This window comes from Diplotaxodon limnothrissa, linkage group LG19, assembly GCF_057381915.1.
Source record: "Diplotaxodon limnothrissa isolate DT_005_m linkage group LG19, D_limnothrissa_male_GT1.1, whole genome shotgun sequence".
Classification (NCBI taxonomy): Eukaryota; Metazoa; Chordata; class Actinopteri; order Cichliformes; family Cichlidae; genus Diplotaxodon; species Diplotaxodon limnothrissa.
The window spans coordinates 9640987-9656324 of record NC_140614.1 but is presented as its reverse complement, the minus strand read 5'-3'; the positions used below and the strand labels follow the sequence as shown (position 1 = coordinate 9656324).

At 39.7% G+C, this 15338-nt stretch overlaps 2 protein-coding genes across 2 annotated transcripts; one reads left to right on the top strand and one right to left on the bottom strand.

Annotated features, from left to right (window-relative positions):
- LOC146611689 (interferon alpha-inducible protein 27-like protein 1) lies at positions 1-983 on the top strand. Its single transcript, XM_085343459.1, has 4 exons — positions 1-71; positions 180-198; positions 468-634; positions 830-983. Exons 1-4 carry the CDS (start codon positions 53-55, stop codon positions 931-933), a joined length of 309 nt encoding a protein of 102 aa, XP_085199585.1. The 5' UTR covers positions 1-52; the 3' UTR covers positions 934-983.
- Positions 984-1833: 850 nt separating this feature from the next.
- Positions 1834-5219, bottom strand: LOC146611688 (uncharacterized). The gene is made up of 4 exons (XM_085343148.1): positions 5127-5219; positions 4978-5007; positions 3551-3712; positions 1834-2383 (listed from the first exon to the last, which is right to left on the bottom strand). The coding sequence occupies exons 1-4, from the start codon at positions 5134-5136 to the stop codon at positions 2283-2285; spliced, it is 303 nt and encodes a 100-aa protein (XP_085199274.1). The 5' UTR covers positions 5137-5219; the 3' UTR covers positions 1834-2282.
- Positions 5220-15338: the final 10119 nt, after the last annotated feature.

Genomic DNA, 15338 nt, shown 5'->3' with positions numbered 1-15338 from the left:
TCTGCGCATAACTACGGATACACTCTCTGTATCATCTGAATGTGGACAGATCATGGGCTGGGAAGGAATATGTAAATCCTTCATATTTTACTGTTTATGTTATTAATTATTTTTCATGCAGTGTAATTTAATGAATTTCTTACTCCATGCGCGATTTTGTTCACTCTTTGTCTTTCAAGGGAGTCGTTATAGTCGGAGGTAAGCTGTCAGATGACGTGATTCACCGCTTTCACGCAACCCACAATGCAATGCAAGTCTTATAAACATAAACTTTATTTACAGTTGAACAACTAAAACATGTTACTATTTCAAGAAATAACATTAGCTCATTTTAAATTTCATGGCAGGACCACATCACTGTCTTCTGTTTTTATTTACATTTCACAATAAACTTTTTGTAACTAAGGTTGGTTCTTGTTACTTCTTATTTGAAAATCTTTCCAATATATATGTAAAATAATATTCAGGAGGTGCTGGCACTGTGGCTCTGGCTCCAGCCATTCTGGCTGCACTGGGTTCACTCCAGCTGGAATAGCAGCAGGCTCCATTGCTGCCAAACTGATGTCATATTTTGCAGTTGCTAATGGAGGAGGAGTTGCAGCAGGAGGTCTCATAGCAACCCTGCAGTCCTGGGGTAAACCAGATATTTTGATTTAATTAGTAAATTATTTAAACAATATTATTTAGATGTTGCAAAGAAAATTGCTTACATATTTAAATATATAAAACAGATATAATGCAAATCATACAGAGAAGCATCAAAAAGAATAGCATAAAAGCTTTACACATGAATAACAAACAGTTGATGGCGTCTATAATCTCACTGTAGGTATGGGAGGTCTGACGGGAGCTGGCATTGGAGGTGTTGCTGGTGCTGGAGGAACAGTGGGTTGGCTGCTCTCAACCATTTGTAACCAGACTGGAACACGTTAAGATTTACACTATGAACAAATACCAGATGTTTAGTCATGTGACAGATCTCAAATGAAGCATCATTTTAGAAACGTCAGACACTCAGCTTAAAGCAAAATTTGAAAATTAAGTTAAATATATGGTGGATTAAGATTACTGCTATTTTGAATGCATCATTTTTAGGTATCATTGTAGAGCATGAAGCTGTTTGATCTGAACCCAAGACTGATACGAAGAAATTTTCTGAATTTAATGTGAAAATAAAAATCCATGCAAAATAAAAGCATAGTTGTTTTTATTTTAAACATCATAATGTAATGCAGAAATATCAACCACTCCATAAAAGTCCAGAAAATGTGCCAAAATTCTGACTGGGTTGTAGGGGATCAAATACCAGCTTCACCCAGTGCTATGCAAAAATGCAAAATACAAAACAGGGAAAGCAAAGAAAGTAGAATGAGTTATAGAGCCCACGAATGCCTCAGTTTCCAGAAAGTTTACAATAATCTCCACAGAAAGACTCCTCATAATACATGCACTGAGCTCATCTGCAGGTAAGATTATGGAAACGGGTGTAAGGCTTTAAGAAATCAAAACACGAGCACCTGAAAGCTAAAAAATAAATAAATCAGACTCACCTTAGTGAAGACAAAGGCATTAACACCATTCTGAAATTTAGAACTACAATTTCCTACAATAAAGTAATCAATTGATATGAAAATTTTAGTGTAGAACATTAAAAAAAACATCTGCACATCCTTAAAAAAGGGGGGGGGGGAAGATTGTGTGAGGTTTATTGTGTGAGGATTAAATCTTTAAATAATCTTTTGTACCATTACAAATTTTAAAAACACTGGAGCCAGCAGACACTTTGAAATGCATTTTAATTAAGTTAATTTCAGTTACTCTTATTTAGATCTTTCAACAAAGTAAAATATTGCTTAGAGAAGGAAGGAAAGGGTTTAGTGAGTTTCCATTCCTACACCTGAAATAATCAGTGGCAAAGATGTAAGAACGACAAATGTACAGCACATCTTCAAAAATGATAACTCTTCACTCTGGTTTAATATCTTCCTTTATTTTGAACCTTGAATGAATAAACACTAGAACACTCTTTAGTTTAAACACTTCAGTAACGTGGTATGACCAAAAAATTTCGTTAAATCCTGAAATTTTTACAACACTCTGAATTTGTGGAATTACTCTTTGGTGCACAGAAACACTGACTGCAGAAACACTTTCACTCATTCACTGAAACAGTTAAAAAATGTATCACTCATATTTCTGACATCACAACAATGCTCATTAGTAGGAAGAGCAGTGGCAACAAAATATCATTAGAATTTGCCATGTGAGATTATTTACATTTTTTATTTCCGTATGACACCTGCCAGCAATTTCAGTCCTGCTCCTGCAGCAGCTCCAACACCGCCCACAGCTGCAGTGGCAGCCCCCGGCAGCCCAGCTGCACCTTCAAGAGGGAGGAGGGAAAATATTCACAGCTTCAATATGTTGCATCAAGTCAAGCAGCTGAGTTTGCTTCTAACTTTATCAGGAATCAAAACAACTGACTGCCACCTAATAGTGGCATCACTGCCCCCTAGTGGTGTCAGATTTCATAAACTAAAAAATGCCCTATGGCTTATACACCAATACCTCACTCATGTTGTAGGCACTAAAGTCATTTTAAGGGTCTGGTAAATGGCCTGCATTTGTATAGCGCTTTAGTTAGTCCCTATGGACCCCAAAGCGCTTTACACTACATTCAGTCATCCACCCATTCACACACTGGTGATAGCAAGCTACATTGTAGCCACACATAGACACTGGCGCAACCGGGCCCTCTGACCACCAGTAGGCAATTGGTGAAGTGTCTTGCCCAACGACCAAGACTGTTGGAGCCGGGGCTCGAACTGGCAACCTTCTGATTACAAGACAAACTGCCAACTCTTGAGGCACGATCGCCCCACACCACAAGCTTAGTCCTGTAACACAACACAGGACACTAAGGCCGTCCCCATTTAAGTCTGTAAACTTAAATGGGGACGATTCAACTGATTTAAGTTGAATCAGTGTGTACATTTGTAAATGTGTTATCAGTCATTTGTATTGAATTATTCAGTCCCCGAGTATACATATACTGGTCACCACCAACAGGAGCAAGGGTCACCTTTGCTTTGGTTCCTACGGTGGCCCTGAGAGGCCAAACGGACTGCAACTTAAGAAAACACTAGCAATAAGAAAAACGCTACAAAAGCACACAAAACTAATACTGATGACGGATTTTTAGGCTAATAGTTAGGCTAACACACTTACCTCTAATCTTTTCTTTCCTCACAAAACTGAGAGATGCTCCACTTCTTTTAAGTGTCTCCCAGCCCAATTCTTAGTATATTTTTGGTTCCTGCAACTCGTCCGTCGGGTTATTGTCTCCCCAGAAACACTTCCCTTGTGCTTTCGGAAATCTGTTTTTTCCTATTTCCGTTGTGTTTTGTGTGCTTTTGCAGCGTTTTTCTTATTGCTGCTGTTTTCTTAAGTTGAGGTCCGTTTGCCTCTCAGGGCCACTGTAGGTTCCTAATAAAGTGAATGTATACAGCACTATTGATGAAACCACAGTAAAGTCAGACAACAAGCCTACCTGCTGACTGTAAAACAGCCACCAGGCCTCCAGCTACCACTCCGCCTCCATTAGCCACCGCAGCAGCAGACATCATGCTTGCAGCGTAGGAGCCTGCAGCTATTCCAGCTGAGGTGAAACCTACGGCCCCCAGAGCAACAGGAGCCAAGGCCACTGCACCTACTGCACATGGACGAGAACACCAGCATCAGTGTGACTGTTACAAATGATATGCCATGTAAAAAGTTTTTATATAAGCAGAGGCCTGAGGTACGAGGCAGGATTACATCTTATCCTGGGCTCGCTTTAAATGTTAAAGCAAGTTTAGCATATCGAGGGTATCTTTCAGTTATCTGGATTCACTTACCCCAACACTGGCAATCTGGATAAGTGGTCACATGAAGCTGTTATGAAACAAATTAAGTTAATCCAGGGTTCACCCTTCTCGCTCACGTAAAAGGGCTGGTGCTATTGTCAAGTGTAAGTGTGAGAGGAAAAAGTACTTTACAGTAGTTTAGTATTAAAAGTGCTGTATGAATGTTTGTGCCCTCTAAGCACTTTGGACAGCATGACTGGAAAATACACATTATATGAATAAAGTCTGGCCTATTTGAAGCCAGAAAAGCTGTGTAAGTTTATAGATTCAATATCACAGTTCTGTGTTTGAGGCACTGGAGAATCTGATGATTATAATTAAGGTCAGCAAGTACAAGTTTGTGTCCTGTTTCACAATCATGTATTATTGCTGGAGAACAAAGAAAATGTTGTAAAACATTTGCTTCCAACAGGAAAACGTAAAGTAATAAAGTTGTATCTAAAGATCTACATTTATTAATGACATCAGGGAAAAACGAACACAAAAACATTAGATCCTCCTACTGTCCACACACAGAGGTCTGGGGGACTTTCTATGAACAGTGACCCTATTGTCTGGATGATGTATTGGTCAGTAGGTGGTGATTTCATGCATAATCTTTATATTTCATTTGAGAGCATAAGTTACAATGGCGCACACAGGGTTCAAGTTATGACTAAGGATCAGCAGGTATGAAACAACGCCTGCTGACTAATCGGTTTTCTGAAAATAGCGTCACTATTCGTAGAAGATCCCCCAGACCTCGGTGTACAGACAGTAGGACGGACTAAAGTTTTTCAAAAGACTCTAAAGTTTTGGTGCTTTCCCTGAGGAGCATCAGTAATAAATCTATATTCTTGCACTTCACTTTATTCCTTAACATTTTTCTTTTCCCTGTTGGTGGTAAATTGTTTACATGCTGCCAAAAACAATCCCTGTCAAGCGTCAGCCCCAATCAAGGGTTAGCTTCTCAAGCCGACAGCCAGCTTCGTGTGACCGCTTCTCCTGACTGCAGGGTAGTGGATCAACATAACAGAGAGATACCGTGGGTAGGTTGAACCCCGGTGACCATACAGACCGTCCAAAGCCTTACCTGCTCCCCCTGCAACAGCAACGATCGTCCCTGAAACACAACATCAAAGCTCACATCAGCACTAACATTTGCTATCATCATGGCACCGTCACACCATTAAACACATGAGTATCGTTATTTTAAAGTAATACGTGTATTAAAATACTCACCAAAACCCATGTTTACGGAGTTCCGCTTTCTATGTTTGCGTATCGTATAGTGACAGTCTCAACTGACTCTGCCACGGAGACACTTCCGGTATTTCTATGTGTGGCAGGATGAATGTTATCCCTCGGTCCAACCCACTTTCAGCCTGGCCCATTAGGGGGCGCTGGTATAAATAGTGGCCATTTGAGTGTCTCTGCATTGCTTGCCTGTGATCTCCTTTTTGGTCACCTGACTTCCTCGGTGTGGTAGAGATCGTTTGTGGGTTACTCCTCTAAAGTCTCCATCGCGGCTGGTCGTAGCTATAGAAGCCTCCTCTGAGCTATTCTGCTTACATTCTATGACCCGGCTTATTTGGTACGTAATCAACTTTTGTTACGCTCTCTGCCTTCTATTGTTCTTTTATAGTAATTATTTATTATGTTTCGCAGGAAGTGTGGGCCTTAGTTTTGCGCCAAGCTACGTGAACTGAAGTGCTGCTGTTTTGCCTTGCTGTGCTTTTACCGTCTGTTCCCGTTGTGAGAATTCTTTCCCTGCTGCTGTCAGCTTTTACAGTGGACGTCGGCGTGGACAACGGCCATATGCATGCCGGTTATCGGAGTCAGCTGGCGTGCATATTGATTGACTGTTAACTTATCGTCGTGTGGACGGCAAGTTGGAGCAGTACGGCGATTCCGTTTGCTCCAGATTTTAGAGTTTTATTCAGATTGTATGTTGTTTTATTGCTTTTTGATTTGTAGTTTGGATTCTGTTATACCACTGGTGGGAGGCCCTTTTTCTAGCTGTGGATCACCAGTGTGGTCCTGCAGTTGGGTTATCCCCCGGTGCTACACATTAGTTTGTTGTAATATATTAAAATTTTCTTTGTTTCTTTTTATTCAGATGCGGAGTGCCGACGTGGAGGAGACTAGGGTGCCTTGGTGGTGGGATCCCTTGAGTGTACACACCTGCCTTGTCTAGTTTATTAGTGTGAGTGTGTGATAGTGTGTTGCACTTGTGTTTTGGTGTGTTTTCTTTCTTTAGTTGTGTGTGGCATCCCTGCCCCTCCACTGGTAAGCCTCAGCTCTGAATACCTTTTTAAGCATATTTGTATTTGAATATTTATGATTGTTTTTATTCGGTGTTTTAAATAATTACCAATAAATTGTGAATTTGTTGATCATTGAACCTCGTCTCTGGACTGAGTATAGCGAACCTAAGTGCCTTTCTGGTGATTTAGTGTTACTTTCAGTATTCTCTGGGTGAAATTCCCAGGGTGGCGTTGTCGTTCTTTAAAACTGAAGAGTATTTACTTTATATCCCAACCTCGTCTCGCCACATATGGTAACATGAAAAAACAAACTTAACTTTTCCGTTTATGTATATTGCATGGTTGTTCAGATGTTTTGCAATTCAGATTTGTTTTTAAATCACATATAAAAGATAAATTATTTAAAGCTTTTCCCAGTGATTTTTGACATTTAAACAAAGCACAACAGATAATGGAAAATAAATATCATAGTCATTTCATTATAGTCATAATCTCATTTGAGAGCAGTGTTAATCAGAAACCTTACCTGAGTCAGGTGCTGTGATAAAGTGATAAAGCAGTTTTTTGTTTTTTTGGTACATGTGTTCGTCATTGGAAAATACTGAATAGAGCTGTGCTTTTGTTTCTAGTTTTATCAGCATTATTAGAATAATCTTATTGAGGAAGAATAAACCTTCCTGTCGAAAGCTAACACTAGCTTTGTGTGTACCTCTTCTTTGCCAAATGCCAGTAAATATCTATTCAGATAAATTTTAATTATCTTAAGAGTGGGAAATGTTGTTTGTTGGAGAATTTGCAGAAGATGGGTAAATAAAATGCTTTGTGAAGAGAGTCTCATGGTATTATGTCAGGCCAAGCAAGGCAAACAATGTTTGTCCAGTTAAATGTAAAAAAACAGACATCAGTTAAAGTATACCAAAGTAAAGCAATCACTCTTGTTTCAGCGCAAACAGCATTCTGTCATAAAGCTGTACTCATGACTGTCTGCGTCCATCCTTTACATCACTGCCATCCTATGGCCACAGTTGGCTATTGTCTCTGAAAGTAGACTTGACACTGCTTGATTATAGAGCTACTGAAATCAATATATGGTAGGTGTCCTAATCAACATCTGTGCCCAGTTAATCATGGCTGCATCTTGTCACGCTAAGAGGACAGCAGCTTGTAGCTGATTGTTTGTGCATAAATCCATGTTGTGGAAATCCCTGAGATCAGTTACAAGTTGTGTATTGCGTGGAAACAAAGCTAGCATTAGCAAGTAAACAAGTACCCTTATTTATCATCATAATTAGTTTTATCTTCGTAAAGACCTGGACCAACACGTGTGATATATGAACCTTTTTTTTTTTTTTTTACTTATTTAGCACATTAGTAATAAAAGCTGTGATGATGGAGAGGGGAACCCCTGTCATATATGACTTCATAAGGCAGGCAAGTTGAACAGCTGTAGCCTCCATCAGCACTTTCAGACCAACATCTCTGAGAAATCACTTGTAGAAAATTTAACCAGCTGTTTGGTTAATTTTTCATTAATTTTTAATCTCATTGTAGACACTGATAGTTAACAATATCACCTGCAGCAGTAATACTGATCCATGTAACACCGATTACTGCAGAATAAATACTTTTATTTTTGATATATTACATAGAATTTGCCAAAAAATAAATGCAGTTTTATGTTTAATGAAGTGTTCGCAAAGTATTTTAAACATAAAACAATGATTCTTAAAAAAAAAAACCTCAACCACTTGTCATTTTGAGCTAATAATAAATAGTTAGCTAACTGTAGTGAGTAATAACATTTAACAATTCTACTGCCAGAAAGAAGTGCAGAGAGGTGAAGATGTTTGAAACTGGTCAAAATGCTCTTGTTAAAGACTAAAGTAAATAAATGAAGAGTTTCTAGACAGTTTACAATATTTTCCAAAGAAAGTTTTCTCATAGTTGATGCACTGAGCTGATCTGCAGGCAGTATTATGGAAATGGGTAGAAGGTTTTAGGAAATCCAAATAACTGAATGTTAAAAGAATTTAACCAGACTTTCTTACCAAAGTTTAGCTTTATCTTAGTGAGGACAGTGGCAACAACACCATTCAGAATTTTAGAATTAGGATTTCCTGCAATTAGATCATTGATTGAGATACAAATTTTAGAAGATGTAGGAGAAAAAAAAATCCACACTTGCTTAAAAACAGTCATGCTTTTCAGTCATATGTAGTTCACTAATATTATACCAGCGTGCACAGAAAAAGTCACCCAGAGGCACAAAAGGAATGATCAGAATGACACCATCAGAATCCACAGCCTTCAGGCAAAGTGTGAGGACAGTTCAGGGAGCCTCGGGTATGGCGAGTTTCCATTCCTACACCTGAAATGATCAGTGGCAAAGCTGTAAGAGCGACAAATGTACAGCACATCTTTAAAAATGACAACTCTTCACTCTTGTTTAATATCTTGTGCCAACAAATATCATTAAAATTTTCCACGTGAGATCATTTAAATTTTTATTTTACTTCTTTTTGTCTTCATCGTCTTCATCGTCTTCTTTGTCCTTGAAAATGAGACCTCCTAGCCATTTCAGTCCTGCTCCTGCAGCAGCTCCAACACCGCCCGCAGTGGCAGCTCCCGACAGCCCGGCTGCACCTTTGGGAGGAATGAGGACAAATATTCCAAGTCAAGCAGCTGAGATTGCCAATAACTTTATCAGGAATCAAACTAACTGTACTGACTGCTACCTAATTGTGGCATCACTGCCCCCTCAGTGGTGTCAGATTTCATAAACTAAACAATGTCCTATGGCTTGTACACTAATACACGGTTCTTGATTCTCAAAACAGCCCCAGTTCTTTGCGGCATGGATTCAAAACTATTGGCAAACTTATCAGAACTGGGTCAGTGTTGACATAACTGCAACATGTCCTTTCTGTGGCTCTGCCAGCTGCACACTCATGTTCAAGTCCCTTTTAACCTCCTAAGACCCGAACTCTTTCATGGCATGCATTTTTAATTTTTCTTTGCTATTTGGGTTGATTGGGACCTGATGAATTTAAAAACAAAGATTTTTTTTTACCGAATTTTTGTTTCTGAGAAAAATGAGATCCACATATGTCCACATATGTGGACATTCATTTTAAATTTTGATAGAACAGTGGCAGTATAATGTCCTCGAAAGCGGATATCAGGCCCTTGTAGAGCAAGATTTAGTATTTTGGTCCAGACATCCCAAAATGTGATGTCTGTATATGTGGACAATACTCAGTGCAAGGGCAATAAAACTACACTTTATAATAAAAGAGTTCAAAGTGTGGCAGGATTATAGTCCTTAGTCTAATCGCACCACAAGCTTAGTCCTGTAACACAACACAGGCTGGAACAATTAACTGATCTTATTGACACTAAGGCCGTCTCCATTTAAGTCTGTAAATAGACTTAAAGCTGAATCATTTGTAAATATGTTATCAGTCATTTGTATTTCAGTCCCTGAGTAGCCAGAGTTTTACGAGCCATATACTGGTCAGCACCAACAGGAGCAAAGGTCACCTTTGCTTTGGTTCCTAATAAAGTGAATGTGTACAGCACTATTAATGAGACTATAGTAAAGTCAGACAAGCCTACCTGCTGACTGTAAAACAGCCACCATACTTCCTGCTGCCACTCCGCCTCCATTAGCCACCGCAGCAGCAGACATCATGCTTGCAGCGTAGGAGCCTGCAGCTATTCCAGCTGAGGTGAAACCTACGGCCCCCAGAGCAACAGGAGCCAAGGCCACTGCACCGACTGCACATGGACGAGAACACCAGCATCAGTGTGACTGTTACAAATGATATGCCATGTAAAAAGTTTTTATATAAGCAGAGGCCTGAGGTACGAGGCAGGATTACATCTTATCCTGGGCTCACTTTACATGTTAAAATAAGGTTGCTGGTATCTTTCAGTTATCTGGATTTGATCCAGATAAGTGGTCACATGAAGCTGTTATCAAAGAAACTGAGTGTATCCAGGGTTCACCCTGCTCGCTCACGTAAAAGGGCTGGTGCTGTTGGGAAGTGTAAGCGTGCTGGCAGCTCAAGGGCTGATTTTACAAAGAAAGAGAAAACTATACAAAAAATATGAAGAGGTTAAAAACATTATACAGATACTGAACACAGCAGAGTGTGAGAGTGTGTGAGAGGGAAAAAAGTACTTTACAGTAGTTTAGTATTAAAAGTGCTGTATGAATGTTTGTGCCCTCTAAGCTCTTTGGACAGCATGACTGGAAAATACACATTATATGAATAAAGTCTGGCCTATTTGAAGCCAGGAAAAGTTAAAAGATTCAATATCACAGTTCTGTCTGTGAGGCACAGGAGAACCTGATGATTATAATCAAGGTCAGCAAGTACAAGTTTCTGTCCTGTTTCACAATCATGTATTATTGCAACAATAATAATGTAATTTTTCCTGTTGGAAGCAATAAGGTTGTATCTAAAGATCTACATTTATTAATGACATCAGGGAAAAACGAACACAAAAACATTAGATCCTCCTACTGTCCACACACAGAGGTCTGAGGGACTTTCTATGAACCCTATTGTCTGGATGATGTATTGGTCAGTAGGTGGTGATTTCATGCATACCGATCTCTATATTTCATTTCAGAGCATAACCCTGTGTGCGCCATTGTAATTACAATGGCGCACACATTGTAATTACAATGGCGTTTTTATATAAGCAGAGGCCTGAGGTACGAGGCAGGATTACATCTTATCCTGGGCTCACTTTACATGTTAAAATAAGGTTGCTGGTATCTTTCAGTTATCTGGATTTGATCCAGATAAGTGGTCACATGAAGCTGTTATCAAAGAAACTGAGTGTATCCAGGGTTCACCCTGCTCGCTCACGTAAAAGGGCTGGTGCTGTTGGGAAGTGTAAGCGTGCTGGCAGCTCAAGGGCTGATTTTACAAAGAAAGAGAAAACTATACAAAAAATATGAAGAGGTTAAAAACATTATACAGATACTGAACACAGCAGAGTGTGAGAGTGTGTAATTACATTGTAATTACAATGGCGCACACAGGGTTCAAGTTATGATTAACGATCAGCAGGTATGAAACAACGCCTGCTAACTACTCAGTTTTCTGAAAATAGCGTCACTATTCATAGAAAATCCCTCAGACCTCGGAGTGCAGACAGTAGGACGGACTAAAGTTTTTCAAAACTCTAAAGTTTTAGTGCTTTCCCTGATGCGCATCAGTAATAAATCTATATTCTTACACTTCACTTTATTCCTTAACATTTTTCTTTTCCGTGTTGGTGGCAAATTGTTTACATGCTGCCAAAATCCATCCTTGCGTCAGCCCCAATCAAGCCCTGGGTTAGCTTATCAAGCCGACACCCAGCTTTGTGTGACCGCTTCTCCTGACTGCAGGGTAGTGGATCAACATAACAGAGAGATACCGTGGGTAGGTTGAACCCCGGTGACCACACAGACCGTCCAAAGCCTTACCTGCTCCCCCTGCAACAGCAGCGATCGTCCCTGAAACACAACATCAAAGCTCACATCAGCACTAACATTAGCTATCATCATGGCACCGTCACACCATTAAACACATGAGTATAGTTATTTTAAAGTAATACGTGTATTAAAATACTCACCGACACGCATGTTTACGGAGTTCCGCTTTCTCCGTTGCTCTTGTGGTACTGCTTCCATGACCCTAACACTGACACGGTCAGAGCGGCACACTTACTGTTTTTATAGGTCACGAATGAAAAACGAAACTTAACATTTCCATTTCATCAAAAGACAAAACGAAAAGAAGAAACTAAAACATGGTGCAGTTTCCTCAAAATTAATATTTGAATATTATCCGTTTTGGATCATGATTGTTCAGATGTTTTACAATTTCAGATAAAACATCACAGCGATTTTAGCCCATTTTGGGGCTAAAATGAATCAAAGCACCCCCCAATATTTCTTACTGTTTTGACAATATTTGTTGTTTGTGTGACACACTACTGAAAATAAAAAAAAAGCATACAGTATTTGGTTGAGACATAACATTTTAACAACAAAAGTATAGATAATCCCCCCCCCCTCCCAAAACGGTTTGTTCCAGCTCGCCTCTCCCCTAGTGATGGGATTTCCGTCTCTTTTTAGAGATCCGGCTCTTTCGGTTCGACTCACTAAAAAGACCAGGCTCTTTCGGCTCCCAACCGGCTCTTCAGGTTGTTTTGTTGCTTTAATTAATTTATTATTAACAATAATATAAAATTATGCACAAAAGGAATTGCTAACGTAAAAAAAAGTGGTTTTATTTATATATGTTTATTAGGGGTGCAACGATATTCGTATCGATATTGAACCGTTCGATACAGTGCTTTCGGTTCGGTACGCATATGTATCGAACAATACAACATTTGTAATTTATTTTATCAATTTTCCTTCTGACGATGCTGTCTGTGTTGAGCGCTCAGTGAATCTGTGTTCGACTACTCCGCCTAGGCTGCACTGTCGAGCGCAGATCCACTGAGCGCTCAACACAGACAGCATAGTCAGAAGGAAGAGCGCAGGGCAAGCTAGCGAGACACAAGTTAAGCTCTCCTTTCAACAGGCAAATTGAACGTCATTCAGATCTGGCGTTTGGAATTATTTTGGTTTTCATGTGACGTATGACCCTGAAGGTAAGCGAGTCATGGACTAAAGTAAAACAGTATGTTGAATGTGCCATGCAATGCTCAATTACATGGGTGGGAACTAGTGTGTTAGCGCAGTTAGCTCGTTAACGTGTTGGCCGTCTAGCCCCATGCACGGAGTGATCGGCGGTAGCTCGTTAACGGAGATTTGCCGTGTTGTGGCGTTAAGGTAATTTCAACGAGATTAACCTGAAAGCACTAGTGGGAACACAACGAATATGACTGCACATTTACGCCGACATCATCGTAGTGCAAAGACAAGTGGAAGCAGACAAAAAAAAGCAAGCATGCTACTAACTTTAGCCGAGTCATTTAGACAGCTGTTAGCACATGATTCTCCTTATGCTGCTGAGAATATAGCCCAGAAGAAGCGGATAGTATAGCTTTTATTTTGGAAAGAGACATTTCTCTGTAATAAACTCTCTTTTCCAAAGATGAGTGATTCCTCCATCAGATACAGGGCTTGCAATATCGCTAGCCCGACGTCCCGGAGCTAGCGATTTTTTTCAGTCGGGCTACCAAAATCTATCTCTTCCCTGCCCGTCGGGCTATTGTAGGAAAAATATATGTCAATGCTTTTGCATTCTTTCAGAAATGTAGCTGGGTAATTATGTCATTGGCATCGGTGAACCACTGTCAATATGTGACATATTGAAGTCGCGTTTGAATTTGCGCTTGTTTTTTTGCTTTCACTTTGCAATCGTGCGAACTGTGTATAGAGAGCGACAGTACTGATCTGTGAGTGATGATAATTTGTGCACCAATTCCTCTGACATCGTCTTATTAATCGTTAGCTTACTATGCAAACATGACAAGTGAAATCTCCCGCAGCAAGCTTAAACATGTGAGAGGTTGATCGTGCAGAGAATCGCTGAGCTTATGTGAGTGAGTGTGTAAAAGCATTTCAGTTCTGCTGAGCCAAATAAGACAGGTCAGGGTGAAGAAGTGACAGCCAAAGAAAAGATTACCACAAAACGGAGAAGTTATGACAAATCAGACTATGAGGCAAAAAGAAAGTGCAGCTTTATGGTTTCATGGACAAAAGAATTTCTGTGGCTGCGATATGATGAGCTAAATAACCAGGGCTGCACATAAGTGGTCCGCAGGTGCGCATTCGCTGTCAAAATAAAAAACACGCACAAGGGTTAGGGTTAAATTCAAAAACTGTACTTTTGAGTTAAAATATATATTTATAATTTTAATAAATGACAAATTAAAAATGCATGAACATTTTTTTGTATCGAAAAAATATCGAACCGTGACACCAAAGTATCGAACCGAACCGTGAATTTTGTGTATCGTTGCACCCCTAATGTTTATATATAAATATATGCGGTGGCCCCTAGAGACAAAACACGTACAAACTCCAAAACACATTTCTAGCATGAACTGAACTTCCAAAGCAGAGCTACTAGATCACTTAAATTACACAATTGAAAGCATGTGTGTATTGTTTGTGTATTTATACACAGGCACTCATATATATTCAAATAATTTAAAAAAAAGTTCATTTACCTGTTACTACCACACACCAAATCCGGTCGTTGGTACTTGCTGGCTTATGTAGCCACAAGATAACAAAGGCTCAACACTGCGCCCAGCATCCTGGAGCACTTCTGTTGTCTTTTGTACGTGTTTTGAGTTTTTATGTGCTTCGGAGTTTTTACGTGCTTCGGAGTTTGTACGTGTTTTTACGTGTTTTGGAGTTTTTACGTGTTTTGGAGTTTGTACATGTTTTTACGTGTTTTGGAGTTTGTACATGCTTCAGAGTTCATACGTGATTTGAAGTTTGTATGTGCTTTGTCTCTAGGGGCCACCGTAAATATACTTTTATTTATTCACTCCATATAAAATGTAATAAATAAATCATATAATACAAAAATCAACTATTCACATTTCAACTTTTAACTATTTAAATTTTCAGCTTTTTCCTTTTACAAATTTAAAGTGAAAAGAAAACAAAACACTGCAAACCACAACACAATTAAATATAAATTATAATATGAAAACAAACAGAAGATGCACATTCTCTGTCATATGGACCTGCATGAATAAACTTTCTGAATCCTTTATAATCTGCAACCGAAAATAGTTGTGGATGATTACTATACCTTTCTAATGTTGTTGTCCCTGCCTCTCTTTCTCTCTCTCTGGCTCTGTTCCTGTGCTACTGAGTGTAACTACCGCCCCCCCTCTGCCCAGCGTAAAGCACAAGGCTCACGTGCTGAGTGAAGCGGAAAAAAAGTGCGAGAGAGAGGCTCAGAGAAAGAAAAACAAACCCACGTGACGGCTCGCGATAAGGAGCCGGCTCGCATCGTCCACGTCAAAGATTCGGCTCTAAGAGCCATTTCGTTCGCGAACGACCCATCACTACTCTCCCCTACTCTGGCTCTAGCGCTCTTGCTGCCAGAGCATGGTGGCTGAGACACAGCGGAGCAGAGGTGTAAGTGCCTGGCTTAAAACAGGACATATTAGCTACATTTAACCTTCAGTTACTCTTTATATAGTTAGG